Source organism: Bemisia tabaci, chromosome 9 (assembly GCF_918797505.1).
Source record: "Bemisia tabaci chromosome 9, PGI_BMITA_v3".
Classification (NCBI taxonomy): Eukaryota; Metazoa; Arthropoda; class Insecta; order Hemiptera; family Aleyrodidae; genus Bemisia; species Bemisia tabaci.
In genome coordinates this window covers 42,355,606-42,378,439 of record NC_092801.1, presented here as the reverse complement: position 1 = coordinate 42,378,439, position 22,834 = coordinate 42,355,606, and the positions used below count along the sequence as shown (strand labels likewise).

Sequence of the window (22,834 nt, the reverse complement as noted above, 5' to 3'; positions counted from 1 at the left end):
TCTCAACAAAATGAAGGTTCTTTGGGCCCTATGTTAGGTATTCTAGGTTACTAATTGAACTAACCACATAATTACGTTACAATGGCAGTGCTTTAGAAATAAAACATAAATGAAAAAGCAAACGCTATAGTCTCTCTTAACTTTTAAGTCTAAATAAATAATCTCATACTTTACAGTAAAATCCAAATGAAATACAAACCCTTATTTTAATAACAAATTTGACATGAATTGAATAATCTTTCCTTGAGGTGAAAAAATGAAGGGTAGGTGAGGGGAGGTAATCCAATTTGGATTTTTTCTTTGGTCCGGTTACCAAACCTGGCCAAGAATCCATACGTTCACCAGAGAAGAGACGAGTTACCCTCATCTCAGAAATAAACCTAAACCGTCATCGATCCCTCAGTTCATCAAACTCTGAAAACAAAAAAAATAAAAAAAATTAGGGCATTTATTTTTACCCTTTTAAGGATGTATTTTGTTTTAATGTAGATTTGGATTTTTTAAAATATCTGTCTTTAAGATTCAGAATACCATTCCAAGTTCCACTCAGGGTTTTCCTTCTTGCCAGGAGCTTCCATCGACCCCAGAAATTTCCTTCCTTGAAGTGTTTATTAAAATTCCTAAATCTCCGTTTCATATTCTAAATCGTGCTTTTACAGAATTGGTGATTTTTCTGTGTGCAATAAATTCAGTATTCAACTGAAATTCTGATTATAGTGGGAAAGAACTCATCCAAGCACGATATTCCCCCCCAAGAGAAATAATGTTTACAGCAACACTAGCCAGGACCAATCAGGAAAAAGAATGATAAAAATTTCAGTTGTATGCTGAAAATTTATCGCCCATGGCAAAATCACCAACTTGGTCTGAACGACTCGTGTGTCCAACCACAGTCTTTTCGTGTTTTCTAATACTTTGCTGATTTTCGTCTAAGATGAGCTGTATTGTGACTGTTTCTAGCGATGATAGCCAGTCGAGGGTTGGTTTTTCCGGATGAGACTTTCATTTGCGACAGACCGTTTTACTATCATGTCCGGGCAGACGTCGGTGCTGAGAATCATATCGATCTCTTCTCTGGTGTAGTCATTCAGCCTTTTTTCCCTGATGACGAAACCGACTCTGTATCTCGCGACTCGATGTATGAAGATTCAAACTGTGAGTCTGCACCGGAAGATTCGGAGTCACGGGATGAACTTTAAGATAATAATTTTCAACCCTCTCTCATCCGTTTGATAATCACCATTACTTCAACAGTTTTATGATTTGTGTCACCTCGTTTTTCTTAAAAAATTTGAGTGTATCGATTTTTCATTTCGTCTCTGTAAAGTTTCAATCACTTCCGTTTTCTTTTTTGAGTCTTGAATACCCCTCTTAATTTGGGCCTGAAACTTTACGGTTTACTAAAAATTTGCTTTCACAACCCCAACCGTCATTAGTTAAACTTGCAAAAAACTAATATTTGAAAGTCTCTTCATAAATATAGCACCAAGTCATTTTATGCATTCTATTTAATGAAATTTTCTTGAAGAAATGATGCCTTCAAGTGCTTTTTTTCCCATTGTATTTATACCGAATTGTGCTTTCTTTACCTCCTTAAGAAAATAGAGGTATTCGATCGTCAATCAAACTCAGAGGTTCCAGTTTAAATAGATATTCATCATAATTTTATCATTACTCAAGTATTATTATGCTCTGGTTATATCAATGTTCCTTGCAATTGCTCATAGATACTTTAATCGTTGAAGAAATGTCTATGATTTAAACCGTCCAGTTCCTAACAGAGACATTAAGGCAGAGAGCTAGGCATTTTCAAGCCTGAGAAGAAAATGAAGTCGTACTGTGCCTGTGAGATAGGCAAATAAATAAGAATGAGAACCTGAATATTGTGTTCTAGGTGCGGTAACTTTGTTTTAAAGTGGTTCTGAAGAGACTAATCTACCAAAGTCCTTTGGCAGTAAGAGTAAGACTACTTGGTAGTAGTCCTTGGAGAAGTAACTTTGTTTTGACTCGAGAAAAAATGGTGTTTTTTTTGTCCTGAACCTTACCCAGATTTGAATATGAAAGCATTTACAGCTACCAATAAAGTTTAAGTTCAGCGAACATTGTATTACACCATGTCTAAAAGGTAGTAGCACTGAATATATTAGTATGTGGAGTGTAGCCAAGTGCTAGAAAAAATTTTACATTATTTTTAGCACTTGGCCACACTCCACATACCAATAATAAAGTTTGTCGAGCAACTAAGTACCTGTGTGAGCTTAGTAAAAATTGTTTTCACTTGAGTCATTCATTCAGATCCAACAAAATATTGTCTCTTTCATCACAAATATTTTGAAAATTTGTCGACATTGAATTTATTAATATCTAAAAGATTTTAGGTAGAAAGTTAGTGAAATCTACCCGGCAGTCCTCTTTTGAACTCAGTATTTTCCGAGCGTACCAGCAATCTATAGAGTTTCAAAAATTGTGTTAGTTTTTTCTATCAATATTGAACCCCTCTCAAATCAGGGCGACTTCATTTTCAATTTTCAGTGCTCTGTCTTCTTATTTGTAGGTCTGTAAGCTGCTGTGCTAAAAAATTCATTCTCTGAGATAACACCATTGATTAATTGTCCAGGCTTATTTGTAAATGAAGCAGCAAAGATTAGGTTCAATTTTTAACATCAATTAAATCTTGCTGTCAGTAATTTCTGTCTTTTCAGAAAATTGCCATTTTTTTACAGTTCCTAAGGGAGACTCCGCAATTTGCACAAATTCTCATTCAATTTATTCTGTTCTACTGTTCTACTGTTCTGGGAATACATCTGTTCCAGTAGTTTTAGAGGGGGATGTCTTTGTTATCTCCGTTCGGAAATTGACGTGTGTCACAGATAAATTTGATATTTTAAATTGAATCAGGTACAAATTGAGACAGCTTGTGTACTCTCTACTGAAAAGCGCGATCTTTTCTTGTAAATTTACAAAAAATCTTTGGGTTTTTTATTTTTATTTATTTTTTAGCTCCGTCAAATTCTCTTTTATGAATGCATCCCCTTTTAAAACTGCATGACTGATTCAACCGTCCAAGGTTAGGCCTTATAAAATATGCCCATATGCCTGACTTCCAAATTGTTTTTCAAATTTTTAGCAGTCGAACTGCAGTCTTGTTTTCTGACTTGTGTTACTTCGGTTTATGGTTAACTTTTGTTCGGAAGAAATTGTGTTCTTACTACAAAATTGTTTCTATCTCTGTCACTCTAAATCCCACCTGTAGACCCTGTAAATGCATGGTGTGTAAAAAACTTAGCGGCACTCTTTGCATGTCCTGAACAAACACATAACAAACCAACACCACATTAAAAATAATAGAAGCCTTTGAGTTACTGAAAAAATTGTTGAAACCGTTTTTAAAGTATTTCAGTGACTTTGTAGTGAAGAGCACTTTTCATATTTTTTCATGTTGAAAATATTTCTTTCTTGTATGTTTTGCACTAATATTAGGTTAGTCTGACAAGAAGTCAAAATTGTCCGTACATTTCTGTGAAACTGACAATTTGTCTCTCACCAAGTTTCGATGTAATTGAAGCCGCCAGTGGATGAATGAACTAGTTTCATTCTTAAAAAATTCAGGATTTGATCCAAATTAAACTTCACAACAACAAAAATTGATCTCAAAAACTAATATAGACAACTCTTTCACACAACTTTACACTTTCATCATGTGCCGTATTTATAATTTTCGAACTTTGAACTCGCATTTTTGAAAATGAAAAGGATTCTTTATTTCCCAGGGCTTCAATTGCATTTTCCTTTTAATAATAAGATTTTATTTTTGAGTCATTGAACTTCCGTTCATCCAACGTCTATCATTAGGTTGAAGTTCCTCTAGAAAAGGAACAACATATGCACTCCAGCCGATCAAAGTCTCGATAAAACTTTTCTTTATGATTTATGTTCAATTTGAATTTTAAAAATAATTAATTTTGGGACTCATCTTGGAACTTTGAAAATGAAAGATTAAACTTTTTTACTCCAAATTGCTATAGGGATCAACTTTTTTTGAAGATATGATACATAGTTGCTATCAAAGAATAATGAAACAGCAGAAGTGTACTCTTAATTTACGAAGTACAAACCGTGACATGTATTCATGAGTGGAATATAAAAATAAAAATTGAACACTCGATTTTTCAACGAATAAAATGGCGATACACATTGTTTCTCTTTGGAGTATGAAATTAATATATTGATGATAATGTAGTAAAAAAATAGAAGAACAAAGAACATTTTAGAACAGTCAAAATGTGCTTGCATGGATGTATGTGCCTTCAAAATTTATTCTCACTCATTATTTATGGAAGTACTTTATATCCGTCAGATGCGTTGATAAACGGAGGTTTATCTTGTCTTGCATTATAAAATGTTTTTCTTGGTATATATTTTATTACTGCTTAGTGTGTATGTGATATGCATCTAACTTTTCGTGCAATTTTCCTCAAAGGAATTAGAATAGATGGTTGAAAAGAATGATTTTTTTCTTTTCTTTTTTTCAAACGCTACTTGAGACTAAAGATGTTATTGCTGCTTTTGATTTATCTACTCAGTGTGAACGTTTAAGAGTTAGTATCAAGGGTCATTCTCATTTTATATTTTAGATATATTTTGGCGTAACTGTAATTTGAGCTGAAAAAAAGAAGGAAAGAAAAAATTTAAATAAAAAATAACCCGCTCCTGTACACTCTATAAGCCTAATTATTTTTTCAGGGGGTTGACGTACTAAAATACCCCATCCCTCCAAAAAATAGTAATTTTAAGGCAATGACTATTTTGGTCCCATCAACTCAGACCGTGAAGAAGTATCATCAGGTGTAAACTTTTTGCAATAGAAATTTTAAGTACCTCGCTCGTTATCCACGGCAATTCATTTGAATACGGAAAACTGACAATTTTCATTTTGCTCCTTATTTGTATGCATTTTTCCCACAAAATTCAAACAATTATAATGATGTCCTGCCAGATATTTTTGTGGAATTGTGTCAATCGGTTCACGTTTTTATTTTCCGATCGATTATTTTCGATCGAATTCATACCTTCCGTAGGCATCCAATGGACCACTAGACAAGGTACGAATCAAAGGATTCTGATACATGTTTCTTAACCAAAATTTCACGCAAAACACGATTCGCGCAACGAAAATGACTGAAACTAGCTCTCAACGAAGATATTAACGTTTTTATAATACATTGGTTACAAGGAATTTGAACTACCCGCTCACAAGAAACTCAATGCTCTTCGTGAATCAAATCGCGCACTACAACGGTTTCAGCAAGCTTCTCAATCGAGCAATGTTCATTTCCCACCATGTGTTGTTCAAACTATACCTACGCAATTTGCTACAGCTGAGCCAAAGCGTCAAGATTGAGGTTGCCAAATTTTTATATCGCAGAGACTGTCATGATAAACGTTTAGCGCGCGATGTGAATCACGCAGAGCATTGAGTTTTCATGAGCGGGTGGTTTCAATTCACGCATCAAGAATTATTAAATATCTTCGTAAGGAGTTGATTTTGGTAATTTTCGTCGTGCGCATCGTGTTCTACGTGCAATTTTGGTTAAGATGCATGTATCAGAATGCTGAAATTCGTACCTTGTCTAGTGGTCCATTCCGATTCGCGGATAATGGATTCGCGAATAAAGAGGGACTACTGTATTAATTTTGTGATCGTAGGCTTTAACTAGAGGGTAATCTCTTCGACCTAAACCACTAATGACCGTTGATTTTTCAGCAATGATGATGTGCTTAATGTCAGCGCCCTACCCCCAGGAAGATCCAAAACGATTCATTGTCGACCGCCCCTTCTACTATGCTCTTCGCGTAGACTACGGCTCGACGCATGCTCACCTCTTCCAAGGGGCCGTGCGTAAACCCATTGTTTGAAGCGGCCGCGCAGAGTAATGCTCCAATGCCCTGTAATCAAAATGCCCATTCCCGGTTTCCTTATTCCAGTATTGTAGACCTAGTCGTTAAGTATCTAAAATCCTTAAAATAAATTAACATAGGCTAGGGTAACATGTGGTAATGTAGTGAAATTCAACAGCTAGCCCAGTTTGTGTTTAACACAAGTTGAAATCCAAGTTTCAGTCGCAGAAAAAGAGATGAAGATTGCTGTCTGAGAGTCAAACTGCATTCTTAAGCCACATTTGTACCGAAGTATTCTCAGAGGTTGATTTTGTTTTTATTGATTCAGGAACGTCTATACGTCTACCCGTATAATTTCTAGCATGCTTAAAGGAGCTATTTCACTGAGCTTGGATTCACGTCTCACGCTTTTTACCCGTAATTTTTTTCTAAAACGCAATGACCACTCGGCCAAAGTCTAAAATCCATCGCGACATCTGAATTTCATTCCTTCCAGGGGTGCAGAGAGTTCTTCGCCTTTCCATCGTCCGAACTGTCCTTCCCATTTTTAAAACCTATTTTCCCCCCAAAAAATAAAGTCCATTTCAATGACACTTTTTATGTCTTGTATTCATAAATTTCCTCAATTTTCCGAAAAACATACACATTTTACCGCAATTCTGTGAAAAACACGCTTTTACAGCGATTTTTGATGAGACACGAACTGCGGCCTTCTCATTTTTAAAACCCAGCTTTTTCCAAAATTTCGAAGCTCATTTTAATGACCTCTTCATGCCTTTATTCCTAATTTGCCTCAATTTTGCGAAAAACGCGCACATTTTACCGCAACTCCACGATTAACATGCAACTTTTTTAGCAATTTTTGAAGAGACACGAACTGGTCTTCCCATTTTTGAAACCTATTTTTTCCTAAGAAATTTCAAAGCCAATTTCAATTATTTTGTTTTGTTTTGTATTCCTAAATTGCCTCAATTTTGCGAAAGAAACGCTCATTTGACCGCATTTCTATGAAAAACACGCAAATTTTACTGCGATTTTTGAAGGAACACGCTGTTTTAACGCTATTTTGAGCTGTCTTTCCCAATTTTCACAGCATATCCATTTTTTCACGCGATCGTGACAGTGGATGCGTCGATCGGGAACTTTCTGCTCCTCCTCCTATCCCTTCTTTGTTACTTTTATAGTTGTTATCACCAGCGTGCAAAGATTGAAACTTTGTTCCTGATTACCCAAACGTTCAAATCACAGGTCCAATGTCTGCTAAGTCTAGCTTGTATCAATGGGCCTGTTGCAAACTTTTGCTAGAGCAAAAATAAGAGTTGTTTCTTGTAGATAATGCCTCAAAAATCACGATGAGCGCATCGGCAAAGTCTGAAATGCACTCATAACTTCACAATCTGCGTAAGAAATTTGCGTTTTTTTAAGCTTCCCGCTTCAAAAACGATACTACGGCACAGGTGAACATTTTGTTAGAGGAGTCGCTCCATCGTCGGCGATATTCATCATGGCCGACGCTTGCGCGCAGTTCCGCGCGTAATTCGAGGAGAGTTCAAGGTCAATCAATTCGGGCGTGGAAAATATGAACGTTAACACACCGATTGTTATCTGGTCTAATCCAGTTCAGGTGTTATCTCGTCCCATCAAACGTGTTTTGGCGGATTGGCGTCGGCCATGATGATTATTGCCAACGATGGAACGACTCCTCTTACAAAATGTTCACCTGTGCCGTAGTATCGTTTTTGAAGCGGGAAGCTCAAAAAACCGCAAATTTCTTACGCAGATTGTGAAGTTATGAGTGCATTTCAGAGTTTGCCGATGCGCTCATCGTGATTTTTGAGGCATTATCTGTAAGAAACAACTCTTATTTTTGCTCTAGCAAATGTTTGCAACAGGCCCATTGGACCACATTTATTGCAATTAGGAACCACAATTATTTCAAGCTCATCCATAAAAGCATGTACCTACCTGCGTAGGAAAACGTATGACACTTATGTTGTTTCTAAAATGGGTAAGAAATTGCAGCTCCTCATTGCAAAATGCAGTCCAATTGGAATCTATATTTACAGAGGAAACACCGTTCTATCTCAACTTGTGTGGTCATTGTGTTTGAATGGGATAAGTTTAAGTTCCTCTCGCACTTAATCCAAGTGCAAAGCATGAAGTTGAATTTTTGGGTTTTAACACGATTTAGCATGTTGAATCTCTAACTATATACGAATTTTAATTCTTGGAAAATACTAGCCTTCCCCTGAATAGCCTATCTACATATAATTGTATTGAGAACAATGTGAGATTGTAAGATTAGATGAAAACTTTTGCGTATCTCAGCTCCACAGCAAAAACGACCTAACTCCAGCGCTCATGATTCAGCGTTTTTTCTCCACACACAGATACTGTTCTATTCCGAGAAACCCTGATAACCATAATGTATTTTTCAGTGTGAGTTCTAGCTGGAATGCTACAATTATTCTAAAATTATGAGGAATGAATGTCCTTTTTTCTTGCAATACAGCATCTCCAAAAATTGAAAGAAGAAAGTCTAGTATGGAGTTACGGCGTTTTTGCTTCAAACGGCAGACCTCGTCAAAAAGTTCTCATATTTAACGCCTTTCGAAAGTATTTTTAATTTGCAACAATGAGCAATCCCTGCTCCTTTCGTTTTATTGCTTTCATTGCAAGAGCTGCAACGAACTACACCTCTAGAATGGCCGACCAGTGTTAGAGACCCGGAACGTTTTGAAGTTGATATAGGTTAGGTTTACTTGGGCTCACACAGCAGGCTGCCATCTAAACCCATGTCAGACGCTGCCCACATTTTGCCGAATATTGTTGAATAAAGTGATAGCAATGAAAAGATTGCATAATAATCGCACCTCCAAAGGTTTTCTTAACTCAAAAAATAGGAACTTTGAAAGCAAACCTCAAAAAAAATGAAAGTTTACATAGGTTGAAATTTTCACATGTAATCCTTATGGGCAAGGCGCAGCAGAAATGGAGATTGAGGTTAGCTATACTTGGGCTCCCACCCCCCTCCTGCCTTCAAAAACCGGCCCTTGCGCGTTACGCAGGTTTGCTATCTCGCGGCCATTCTAGAGGTGTAGTTCGTTGAAGAGCTGTAACTGAAGAACTGAAGTCTAGTTGCTCTGGGGAATGGCTGTATTTGAAATTGTAGTTTTTAGAGACTTCACTTAACCAAGTCATAATTTTAAGTACCTGTATCATCTTATGATAGTTGTTGCCTATGTTACTTTTAAATTATGTATTTGATTTAATTTTGTATTTTATATGACAGTTCTATTTTTAAAAATTTCAAAATATAAAGAGAGTTTTCAAAAAATCACCTTCTAAAAAGTGTTTTCAATGATTCAATTAGTTAATCTTCCGCCAAACTGAAAAATTCTATTGAAAATTGCGGAAGCACTTTCTTAATCGTAAGCAAGGTCCAAGAGATGTCTCTAAATTTCAGGATACATTCGAAATATTCCTCCTAGAAATCTTCTACGTCGACTGTAGGGTTCACGGATATTTTCCTTTTCTTTATTTTTACATCAAAATGTCCAACACTGTTAAGGAAACCCAACAGTGATGTGGAATGTTTGGTTCTCATGTATTTATGTTTCGAGCCTGTTGAAGTTGGTTTCCCATTTGTAACTGTCAACTTTTCTGTCACTTTTGAATGTATTCAGTTCATTAAAATCCCCTGCAAATCACGGGTTTACTTTCATTGTTACTGCTTCATCATTCATATTCGGAATCAACCCTATCCACAAAAAATATTTTGCATTTAACTTGTCATGGAAAAAAGAACCTTCACGATTCACAAGCGTTTTTGGTTTTTGTTCGAATACAAACTAGAAGTGGAAGAAGTATTTCTTCTTCCAGTATATTCCGAGTCAGTGGATCAAAACGTTGATTTAATACAAAAAAGTAAAGAAACGACTCTCAAAGAATGGTTAAATAACAAGCTCATCCTTTTCTTCAAATCAAACGAGTATATGATCAATGAAAGAAAATTGCATAAAACCTTCATCAAAGTGTGCATCCAATAGTTACACAGCCAGAGTGGCTATTTTTTAATATTTTAGAGGGACTAATTTCTCACAAAAGTGATGCCCTAACTTTCTAAGCTTTTTTTACTATTATTTGGTACTAATGATAACTCGCCAGGGTGCAACAGGTTTGAAGCTTCAGTAGTAGAAACTAAAAATATGCGGTTATTTTCCTCTTTTCAGTATTAGTCGGAGTTCGTGCATCATTCTCTAACTCAGAAATCAAGGAGTTCTTGGTTAAGAGTCCATTTTACTATGCCCTTCGGTTTGACCGAGGTTTCGAACATGCAACCTTGTTTCAGGGGGCATTCACTGGGAGAGTTAAAGAATCGTCCCCTTAAATGAAAGAAGCAGTGAACATTAATGAAGTACATTTTGTAAGTCCTAGAAGTCCTTTTTTCACCTGCTTAAAACTTATGAAACCCGCGTAATGAATCAATGGAAATTTTTTCAATGAATAGACATAATTTTAGCATCATTCAAGGTCTGAACTATTCTATTGATAGTTGTGATGCCCAATTAGGCGAGATGAACATAGTTTTACGTCAAGGGGATTAAAAATTGACAAGACTAGAAGTTCTACTTCGCTAATAGCTGAGATCAGAAAGTGAGGTGATTTCCACATCAGACAAACAAATAATTTCAGTATGTTGGAGTTGTTTGCCAACGTTCGTTAAAAATGTAGCATAAAGCTGAAAATCTCAATAAATTTCAAAAAACTCCAGCATACTGTCCTGCGATGCGTGTGTCCACCGCTATCAGTTAGTGTAAATAATTTCAGCTAACCCCGGTAGCATTGATCGTGATAAGTTGCGATTTGATCGGCGAGGATATCGCGACTTTATCGACATCGATTTATCGCAATATTATCGGATGAAACTTGCGACGAATCACAATTTCATCACATTAATTTACAATAAAATTGCGATTTTATCGACCGAAAATCACAATATCATGGAACAAAAAATCGTGATGAATTGAGATAAATCTTCGATCTCATCGAACGCAACTTTATAGAGATAAAGTTGCGACAAGATCGAGGATGATTGCTCAGATTTCGATGATCCTGGCAATCTTATCGCCAAGAAATCGTAATAAATTCGCAAAAAATCGCAACTTGATTTCCAAATATTTCGATTTTTCCGCACAAGAAAATTCTACTTGGGAAGTTTGTAGCGCATGAACCGCTGTTTTGACCTGTCACTGTCTTGGGTGAATCATTTGGATGAGACCAACATATCATACTATCGTACTCTACACTGAAAAAAAAAAAAAAAAAAAAAAAAAAAAAAATATGGTAACATCTACTTTAAGTCTACTTGATTTTAACAAAGTGATACAATTTAGTGAAAATAACCAGAATCATGGGAGTATTCACTAGAGCTCTGCTGATACACACCATAATATGGTGCGTAAATGCTACTATAGAGTCTGTTTTTTCTCACCATACTCTCATCACTGTGTCAGAGTATAGTAAAATCTACCATATTTTTTCAGTGACAATATAATAATTATAAAAGTAACGCCGGAAGCGCGAGGCGTTTCGGGGAGTTGGACCGCGAGGCGGTCAAGGGGCTTAGCTCCCAAATTGATAAAAATAGATCGTACTAATGAGTCTAAGAAAACGCACTTTTGTCTATGAGATTCAGCTATAAGTCATATTTTTTGTCTGATTTCAGCCATGGCGGTTGAATTCTTTTCTATGCCAATACCTGAACCACCACCAAAACCATTCCATGTCGATCGACCATTTTACTACAGTGTCCGCGCTGAGACTGCCTCTGGATCGATCGATTTATTCCAGGGCGTTGCGCCAATGCCCCACGATTGAACCTCAAAGTGTTTAAAGGAAGGCCATCATGTTAAGGCACTTAGTAAATCTCAATTTTGTGAGCAGGTGCACTTCGAAAACTCAAATGTACAAAAAATCCAGCCCCTATTTGTTTCAACTCTCAGTGTTTAAGGAAACTCCAGAAATTCTCAACCCATAGATTAATATCATTAATTTTTTGGATACAGTATTTATAACTTGAACAAATTCTAGCTGACTAATGTAAAAGACGTTAGATTTTTTGAATAAACTACTTGTAACCATCGAATTATATAAACATAAACAAAAAAATTAAAATAAAACATATTTATCAGACCAATTTCTCAGTCTATGAATAATTCAGCAGATATTTATACCTACTATTTTTTGCAATAAGCAGTTCATCGATTTCGAGGAGGAAAAGTTGGTTTACATATTTTCTCTGAAAATTTAGGACATTTCCAGAACATTTTCTTGATTTTAGAACTTTTTTAAAGAAAAATCTCCAATTTTAGCATCCCTCTGTAGTCTATTAGGTTAGGTTTTTGCACGGGCACAAGATTTGACAGAGAAATCTGGCGAAAAATTCATAAGTACGTCCGTCCTGAATATCACTAATGATTTTGTCCGTGGAATTTTTAGTGTATTTTCCGAAGAAAACACAGCTAAGTATTGTTTAGTTTTCGATCCGTACTTTTCAAGTGTTTCTCAAATTCTGTGTACCAAAACGTGACGTACTTCAGCTTGATGTGAAGTTTAAAATTTTTGGAGGACAGTCTTGAATGTATTAATGAAATACAGAAATCATCAATTATTCGATCGACCATCGAAGCATTCTCCAAAACTCTGTAGAGTGTAAGAACCACCTAACCTCGTTAAAATTTGATGCTTGAAAAATAATATTTCATCTCTCACCCGAAAGTGTGTACACACATTTACAAAACAGAGCGTCTATGGTTACAAATTCTGATTCTGGATCGGTAAAATATTTTGGGGATGCATGGGGTTATTAACTGGCTGGATTTTAATTTGAACAAATTCGACTAAACGCTTCGATTTGTGTGGCTTTGGAATGGATTTAGATTACTGAAAACTTTACAAGAACTGGATGTATTTCTGCCGAACGGGACTATGTGCATGAATACATGAGCTCTAAGACCCATAAGAATTTATGCATAACAGGGCTCAAGTTATTATGCACATAGTTCCGTTTGGCAGAAATACGTCCAATTGTGGTCACGTAAAATGGGGAATTAATGGATGAGAGGTTTAGAGACCAGATTCAGAGCACGTGTATTAAACGATACACCAATTTAAATCCTTACTATTAACATGGGTGCCAGTGGCGTAGCGTGAATGATCGATTATCGATACCTCGCCGTTTGAAACTATGGTAAAGAATCGATTACTAAGGTGTTCGCTGCGAACACCCTGATAATCGATCTTTTTTCATAGGTTTAAATGGCATAACAATCGATACATCGCAATTCACGCCACGCCACTGATGGGTGCAGAACGCTCGCGAAGCAACGATTGATCGGTCGTTCCCGAACTGCGTAGGCAGTGGGAAAAGTATTTAGGCAACGACCTTGATCAATGTATAATATAAAATTTATAACGTTCTGATCGCACCATTTTTGCTTACACTTTTCGAAGTTGAGCACGCGCGAGTTTTAGTCTGTGCTTGCACAGATAACTTTTTAAAAAAAGTTTATTTGATTCACAAAAAGGAATTTATTGAATATAAATTTCGATACAAGAAACTTAATATAATTAACACAAGGGAAAGCACGGGGACTAATCAGCTGTCAATTCGCAGTGGAGGACAGATCAAGAGTGGTCAGAGAGAGAGTCGCAAAATATGACGATTCATATTTTGCGAAGGCAGGAAAAAATGCTGATAAACAAAACGTGACTATAAATGAGCACGTTGCGATGATAAAAAGAATTATATCTGGGCCTAATTAGGCTGTCATACATAACTCGCGCCGCCCAACGCAATTCCAAATTCGCGTTGGACTAGAGATAGAATTCCGCTAGCGGGCTCGGTGAGACGGCGCAATGCTTGAAGTATCCAACCTGTTTTGCAGGCGCTTCCTGAGACCGTTTCCCGCGCAAAATTCAAAGTTTTTTTCCTCCACCCCTCCGGAGGATGAGGTCCCTTTCTACAGACCCTGTCAAAATTGAACGTATTTCTGCCAAACGGAATCATAGGCGAGTGGGAAAGATGGGGTGTGCTTTATAAAGCTGCATAAGAAATCTCTTTTCGGCTGACTAAGACTTAATGCAACGGTGACTTACACGCAAGAATAGATAAGTTGGGCGGGGCAGAACGCGTGATACAACTATATCCACAAATGAAGGAGAATCTCTTCTCGGCTGACTCAGAGATAGAGACTTTAACGCAGGAGTAGATAAGTTGGATGGGACAGAAATCGTGATACAAGGATATAACTATTTCGACTCCTAAGTACGTAAAATTGCGTATCCACAAAATGAAGGAGAATCTCTTCTCGGCTGACCTAGAGACTTTAACGCAGGAGTATATAAGTTGGATTGGGCAGAACGCGTAATACAACTATTGCGACTTCCAAGTAGGTTAACTTGCGTATCCATTAAATGAAGGAGAATCTCTTCTTGATTCAGAGACTTTAACGCAGGAGTAGATAAGTTGGATTGGGCAGAACGATTTATACAAGTATTTCGGCTTCAAAGAAGGTAAAATTCCGTATCCACAGAAGGGAGGAGAACATGGTGTTCTCATCATCCCCACTATTTGGTTCGTCAAAGCCAACTTTCAGCTCGTGTAACCAAACTTTCGCTTCGTATATCGAAGTTATGAGGTTAAAAGAACTGATGAAAGAAGTTCGGTCACGTGGGCCGATCAATAACACAAATAAGAAAATCGATTTTTTTTTCTTCATAATGAGAGCACGCGCCAGCGAACTGAATTCTACTATAAGTTATATCAAGGATGTTGATATTTTGTAAAACTTAGTGCGAATCCACTAATTTTTGCAAAACTAGTGCAAAAGCATTGAATTTTTGAAAAAATTATTGCGAAAGCGTTCAAATATTCCAAGTTAAGAAGTTTACTGTGAAAGCGTTGAATTTTTAAAAAATTACGGCCATCACATTCAATTTTTAGAAAATTACCAAGAACGGGCAATTTTTGGTGAAAATTACTGCGAACGCACAATGTCATAGTGCTTAGGCCGATTCCCTGGTTCCTCGAAACTGCGTGGGTCAAAGAACTTTCTGCACGCCTGCTATGAACTAAAATACACCTAGGTATTACCCACTATAACTAATATTATATACTAATATTATAACTAATATTTTTATCAGGGGCACGAATGAGGGATTTAGAATTTCATTTCGTCCAATGGAAATCTGACATTTTCGTTCCATCCTCCAACATTAAGTACAGACTCACACATTGATATTTTGTAATCTTGAATGTGTTCGACGTCCTACCAAAATCATGGATTATTTTTACTTATTTCGTTGCAGCTTTTCAAATCATGCCTGTATCTTTGGAATACTATGATTATGACTTCAACGTGAATCTTCCATTTTACTTCGCAATTCAAGTCACCATTAATTCGATAAAAACCTATCTGTTCCAAGGAGCTGTTAAGAATTTTACCCTTTAAGCATTTAAAATTTCAAACAGGGTACCTCCCCCCCCCCCCCCGCAAGCACAAAAAAAAGATATGGAGAAATCCCATATTGATTAGAAACTTTTTAGATACCTTGGTTAAAGCTTCTTTGTTGGTAATTCGTTCTGAAATCCGTTCGAATCTACAGTAGGCCCAATAATCATGCTCTATTTGTAATTATGCAAGCAATTTTTTCGCGATGACAACATTTTTATTCTCAAGACATCTGCTTTGATTTGTAGTTGTAACGTCACAACATTGCACGATTTTTTTCTTGCGACTGAAGCCTGACTCTGCATTTCTAATTTCAGCCTTCATTTTCAAGACTAAAAGTGGAGTGGAATATTTTGACGATCCAAAAATATTTTTCGTTGACCGACCGTTTAACTATGTGATTCTTATCCCTATTGGTTCAGAAAAGGCTCATTTGTTTCAAGGCGCAGTTATAAATCCCACAATCTAGAGACTTTTTAGATATAAATTATTGAACCTCAGAATACCTATTGTTAATAGAATACCTGTGAAAATTGTTAAGTGCTTAGCTATTTCTTTTTGGATAAAGAATAGAGCTGTGTGAATAAAATTGAAAGCTGGTTGAAATCGAAAAAAATTGTGCTCCAATAATTGGTCTCCGATTATAACCCAACACGCGGAGTGTATTGTAAATTTAGAGTGAAATACGCAGTTAAATTTAAAAATAAAATGGCTTTTGAATTTTCCTTCTCTTTTAATTGCAGCTTTTGAAATAGTGCTCGACAGTCTGATGGTATATCATGACGAACCAAAATCTTTCATTGCTAAGCGCCCGTTTCATTTTTCAATTTTGGCCTCTGTTGGTTCAGAAAAAGCTCAATTGTTCCAAGGCGCTGTGAGAAAACCAATTGTGTGAACGTCTCAAGTTTATGCACCATAAATCCTTAAATAGTTTATTGTAACAAAAACTTAGACTTTTATTGTGTAAAAGTTCCTAAATACCTAATGTTTTCAAATAAATCATGCTATCAAATTCAGAAAAAAATTTCCTACCTTTATTTATGTTTTCCAAGAGAATCAAGAGAACAAATAACTCGTAAATAATTAGCTTACCATGAAAATTCTGAGGCAGACACAACGCATTCGCCTCAAAGAACTGTTGTGAAATATCGGCATATCGTATGTACTGTTCCTCCGCAAGGGAAGAACGCGTATATCAAATTTCAAAACTGAAATACTCAACGCAATTGTACTTAAACTGCTGTTGAATTTTCTGTATTTAATTTCAGCCATTAAAATGCAGCTCTATAGTGGGATAGAACATTATGATGAACTAAAATTATTCAAGGTTGTCCACCCGTTCTACTATGCAATTTTGGCCGATGTCGGCTCAGAAAAGGCTCATTTGTTCCAAGGCGTCGTGAAAAAGCCTATCATCTAAAGGTCTCGAGATTATATATACCTATTAAAGCATGTACACATTAAATGGCAAATTAAGACTAAAGTTTTATGTAAAAGCTTCCTGGAATCTAATTTTTCTTTAATAAAGCGAAGTGTTCTCAAATTTTATTTCTTAAGCTTCCTTTTGTATATCAAAAGAACCAAGAGTTGTAGATAAGATTTTAAGCGTACCTTTTTAAGATTTTTCTAAGTACCTTGTGAAGAGGAAAACTGTCAAAAGCTCTCAGGGGTTAGGATAGAAGCATTAAGGATACCTAACCTTTGATTTATGGCTCCCGATTAAAATTTACCTTAAATTACTTCATTTATTTTCATGCTCTAATCATACAAAATTTAAAGTAAAATTATGATTATTTTCTCCTTAAAGAGTTCCCAGCCGCTTTCACAGTTACCTCTCTTTTTTCAAACATTTTCAATTTATCCGAAAAATGGACAGCTATTTTGGCTTTGCATGAGGCGCTTAAGTAATAGATAGTTCTTGCCATTTTTTTTCAATACATTATTTATTCTCAATTCAAATATGAAACTGTCGCATAAAATGACGAGTAAGAATGAATCTCAAAACTTCGTCCTAAATTAAGTACCCGAGCTAATATCTCAACTTATCATTGGTCACTAAACAGTATAATGCCTTCAGAGTTTTGGATTCAAATTTAAAAAAAAAAAGACGAAAATTCCGCAAAAATGTTTCATGTCATGAACAGTACTTTCCACAAGACTGCCATTGATGTAGGACTTTCATCGCAGTCGAAACAAGGTCTGGGGGTTTTGCCTCTGCGCACAGTGGATTGAGTATAAATCGGAGAGGTCGGACGTATGATTTAACAACTTTAAAAACGTATATATCTCCATGAATTTAAAATATTGACGTTTTAAAAGTAGTTTCATTGGTTTCCTCGTGAAATTCTCTAAAGGAAGCACTCCTCTAGATTGAAATTGTGACGAGATGAACGTAAAATTTTACAATTTATGTCAAAAATGTCATGTCCGACTGCTTCAAAGACTCGGTTCATTGTGCTACGGGGCGCTTGTCTCCCTATCCTATCATGCGTTAAAGTCTCCAAGAAAAATAACACTGAATCAAGGATCAAATGGACGTATTTCTGCTGAAAGGAACTATGTTACACGAATAGTTCCGCTCAATAGAAAAGAACAAACGAGAAATTTTGGTGAAGCTCATCAAAACCTTTGCAGCATTCATCATGCTCATGCATTATATTTACCACTGCAGAGTTTTCCCCTCAGAAACCATGTGGGTGCCGACTTCTCATTTTTATTATTTCGTGCACCACTACAATTATGAAATGATTTTACCTCGTAACACGCACGGTCACTCTTGCCTGAAGTTAATTGGATCGCATTTTCCAATAAAAGGAAACGAGAGCATTCCAATGTTGCTAGGATTGTGCAACTCACATTATTTGCAAGAAGTGACTAAAATCATGGAAAAACTTACATGTACGAAGGTATAATTTTCGTCTTGAATTCATAGATTATTGGGAGTAAAGATAATAATTGCTCAGGTGATCGCTTTATATGTGCAAGGTAACAAAAAATTGCACATTTTCAGCGAAATCGGAATGCTCTTGCTTCCTTTTTGCAAAATGCAGTCCAAATTCAAGATGGGATTTTATGCAATTCACCGCGCGCTCAGAATCTTCAAGAGAGGGGCTCCTTTCTTTAAGTATACGTGGTGATTCTCTTGTTCCTTTATCCGGGATAAAGTTTACAGCTTTGAGCACGCCAAACGCATGTATTTTACAGGCATTCTAGGGGTTTTGGCCTTTTTGATATACACTACGCCCGCTTGCAAAAACTTGACATTCCTTTAAAATGTTTAATTTTTGGGAATATGTTTCAAACTCAGCTGCTATAACAAATCAGCAGAAATGAAATAATGTAAGACCAACAGTTACAACTCTAGTCCGACAGGCTTGAATCCTATGAATGCTAACATGTTCCGATGAAGGTGTATAAGAAATCGAGAGAAAAAGAAGAAGAAGAAGGGAGATAAGTATAGCAGCTCTTGTTTAAATTATAGAGGTTTTAAGAGGTGCCTTAGCGACTTTGGCCATTTACAGCTTCACAAAGAGGATCAAGAAGAAGAAGATGCAGAGAAATGGAGAAAAGAAGAAAAGAAAGAAGGAGATAAAGAAGGATAGGTAGAGAAAGGGAGGGAGACGATTAAGGAGAAAAAAATGAGAGAGATTCGTATATAATTTTTATTTATCGTCCTCTTATAATTTCTCTCCTTTTTTTCTATCGTCTTAACATTCTCCATATTTCTTCTTGATCTTTTTCTTGTTTCGATTGTTGTTGTTGTTCTTCTCTCGTCTTCGCCTACCGATCTCTAATTCCGCCCCATGCGACTTTGGGAGCTCTAAGCTATATTGAATTTATCGTCATCCCGCTGGCGCAAGGACGCATATCTTAATTTCCGCATGAGCTCCAGAAAGCATGGATTTATATGTAAAACTGCGGGCCGATTATTAAAATTGATAGACAAAGCTATAGACAAAGAAGACATAGGGAGTATAGAGCGATCCTATTTTTTGAAATGGGTGGCTCTTATAGACTAAGGGGGAAATGATGGACTAACTATCGGGTCTCTCGTGGGTTGCCGTTAGGTAGTCTCTTACCTACGTCCTTTGCAATCACCTGTTTCTACCAATAGGATCCCTCCATATCCTTTTTGCCTACTTTGTCTAATGCTTTGTCTATATCAATTTCAATAATCAGCCGCAGGACTCTCGTGAAAATTGAGATACGCCCTAACGTCATAGGGACAAAGTTTCCATCCAATCATAGCAAGGTCCAAAAGACCCGCGTTGGGCAGAGGTGAACAAAGTGAAAATTTACGCAAACTTTTGTGTGGTTTTTTTCAGCCATGCGTATCACGGTCAAATCGGTCAAAGCCCTAGAACCTGTGGAGAAACGATTCAAAGTTGATCGACCGTTTTACTATGTGCTTAGCATCAACTGGAACAAAAGCAGGAACTCATCGGAACTGCCTCGAACATTTTTATTTCAAGGCGTCGTCAGCGAGCCCAATCACTGATTCTTGTATCTCAAATAAATTTGAATCGAAGACTGTGATCGTGAACTTGTAGGGTGCATTCTAAGTGTGATAACCTCCTCTCACATTCCTGCCTCTTTTCATTCGCGAAGGAAGTTCTGTCGTTAGAAAGATTAGTTCAATTCTGAAGTTGTAAATATAAGCCAAGAGGATGAGCAAAATATTGAGCTTGAGAACCAGCTATCACTTATCGGCCTCTGTTTCGCCTTACTTTAATGACATAAGACTTTACATTGGTAATTACTCAATTGCTACAAGAAAGAGACATTAGAAAATTGTTTCTTATTCCACTCTCTAGAGCACACCCCATATTTCTCACCTGCACATAGTTCTGTTTCATAGAAATACGACCAAATTAACGGTGAGAGGGTGAGACTTCCAAACCACGTATCTCAGTTTGCGACGTTGCAGACTTCCTGTCATACTATATTTTTCAAATGGAGAGCTACTCAACGTCAATCTTTAAAAACTCCCATAATTTTTCCTCTCCAAGAAAATCAAATTCTGAAAAAACCACAAGCAATGATGTTGATTTATTCTCCTTTAAAAAAATAAAATAGGTGCGTAGACTTTCAAACACCGCAAACGAGATGCGTGGTTCAGATGTTTCACCGTCGATACATGTATGTTCAGGATTAAAGTTTACATAATTAATTTCCTTTATAATTAACAATTTTTTTAGTGAGGAGTCAAAACTATTTGCTATTCTGGGAGATTTTTTAGATAATTACGAAGAATTAAAATGTTTACAACACTTCCATCGCGGTGGCTCCTTTTTGCTATATGTGATCCAATTATTACTAACCTTAATTATCAATAATATCTTAATTATCCAGTAATATTTTGCAAGACCTAGACCCCTCGATTTTTCGATTTTACCCTGTGGAAACTGTATGCAAAAAAATATCCATCGGCTACTGGTTGAAAAGAGGTCACAATTTGGGTCAGCGGGGATTTTTCTGACACCGGGCCCAAACGATACCTTATGATACAACCTTATGATGCATTGAGGACCGATAAGAACATTGATAGCATGAAAACTGCAGGAAACCGACAATTTTACTTCCATTTTTAAAAATTTGACAAAGAATCCTGAGTTGTCCACGATTTCTCCACATTTTGGACCACTGTACGACCGAAATTTTTGGAACTGAACACAGCTATATGCAGAGGGGCTCATTAAGAAGATTTACAGCCAAAACCCGTCAAAGGTGTAACTGTTTCGTCCTTTTTTCCCGTCTTTTTGCTGTAAAAATGCTGTCAAGAATTATGGCGATTTGACAACTTTGCCCCCCATTTTTTCAAAAACCGTGCGTATACTCAAGCTAAAATTTGTACCACAGTTTCAGGGGAACCATAAGGTATCGTTTGGGCCCGGTTTCAAAAAAATACCCGCTTACCCAAATTGTGCCAAAAAAACGGTCGTTTTTGGCGTCGCTCTTTCAATGACAAAGTAGAAATTTCCAAAAATTGCCATCAAGAAACAACTATTTCTAATTTCTCCATCGATTTATTTTTATAATCATTATTGAGGTAGAATCTGACGTCAAGGAGCTGCGTTTGGATTTGACTCACCAAATTTTCTGTTTGGTTTTCAGCATTCTTCGGAGTGGCACTGTCGGCGTATATTGAGCCAAAGGATCCGCTAAAATTCGTTGTTGACCGGCCATTTTACTATAAAGTTCAAGTTGACACTACTTCAGAGATTACGCATTTATTCGAGGGAGCAGTTGTTCACCCTTACGCTGACACGTGACCTTTTCCTCAATATAAGCTATAAGGAACAGGAAAACCATTATTCAAATATTATACAAATTTAGTGTCAATTAAATTTAAAGACGCCTTAAAAGCTCCTGGGATTTCAGAAAAATTTCAAATACGAGACACATTGAAATGTGCAAAATACACGCACGAGTATCAGAATTTTCCTTTCCAATTGAATTCTATACTTTTTTTTTGTATACAAGATCTGAATTATTTAATTTCTGTACACGTTTCCTTTCCAGAATTTCACGCACTTTAATGACCTATGTAGATAACACAAGATATCTGGATTTTGAAATTCGGGAAGCTAAAATTTAGTGAATCACCCATGTACTAAGTTCAAATTGAAATATTTTTTCACCTGTTCTTTTTTTAAAATTCCACGTAAAACAGGAAGATGCCATAATTAAAGTTTAAAAAATCATCTGTTGTAAAGAAAACAATAATTTTTCAAAAGTCATCTCACTTTAAGTTAAATTCATTAATGTTATTGTAAGACTGTATATCAAAGAAAAAACTTAATTTCTGTAAATCTGAAGTTAAGTAATTCGACGTTGCTGATTGATATTCACGTGTTTTTTCTCTTCCTACGTGCGATGCTCGAAAGATACCATAACTTTATTCACCGAAAAAAAAAGGATGCTGACTTAACAGTAAGGATGTTAAAAAGTGTGCGACAACTTAAAAATCGCTGAGTCAACCGCCACAGCAGTTACTGTAGCAATGTCCAGATGTAAAGCTAACTGCTGTGGCGGTTAACTCAGCGGTTAGTGAGTTGTCGCACATTTTTCAACTTCCAAAATGTTAAATCAGCACCATTTTTCTTTCGCGGTGTTTTTTGTAAAATGCATTCGGCCAAATAGCAAAGGCCAAGTGCTCAACCTAAAACAGCCCATACGTGTTCATATACCTCTCCTGGTTCAGTCCCCACTCTCAGTTGGGCGTATTTCTGCCAACCGTAACTATGTGCATTATGACGTGAGCCCTGTTATGCATATACTCTTAAAGGTCTCAGGGCTCATGTCTTAATGCACGTAGCTCCGTTTGGCAGAAATACGTCCAGTTCATCTCAAAAAGTACCCTGTAGTCTTCCTTCAACAGACTCACGGCTGCCAATAAAGACATGAATTACTAATGAGGG

At 36.5% G+C, this 22,834-nt stretch overlaps 1 protein-coding gene and 1 long non-coding RNA gene across 12 annotated transcripts in view; one reads left to right on the top strand and one right to left on the bottom strand.

Annotated features, from left to right (window-relative positions):
- LOC109041545 (alaserpin) overlaps positions 1 to 22,260 on the top strand; it is a 45,242-nt gene extending 22,982 nt beyond the window's left edge. For 2 of the 11 annotated variants that reach the window (XM_019057918.2, XM_019057919.2), the window contains exon 8: positions 961 to 4,570. In XM_019057918.2, the coding sequence (XP_018913463.2) occupies positions 961 to 1,199 (239 nt within the window). In that variant the 3' untranslated portion in view covers positions 1,200 to 4,570. Of the gene's footprint in view, positions 1 to 960; positions 4,571 to 5,764; positions 9,617 to 10,130; positions 10,325 to 11,626; positions 12,072 to 15,270; positions 15,468 to 15,730; positions 16,438 to 16,681; positions 16,836 to 19,738; positions 20,688 to 21,527 lie in introns of those variants that run through there. The other 9 variants (XM_019057922.2, XM_019057923.2, XM_019057921.2 and 6 more) reach the window with 9 other exon arrangements.
- LOC109041547 (uncharacterized) lies at positions 130 to 21,645 on the bottom strand. Its single transcript, XR_002009968.2, has 2 exons — positions 21,505 to 21,645; positions 130 to 414 (listed from the first exon to the last, which is right to left on the bottom strand). It is a non-coding gene; the product is annotated as an uncharacterized lncRNA (long non-coding RNA).
- Positions 22,261 to 22,834: the final 574 nt, after the last annotated feature.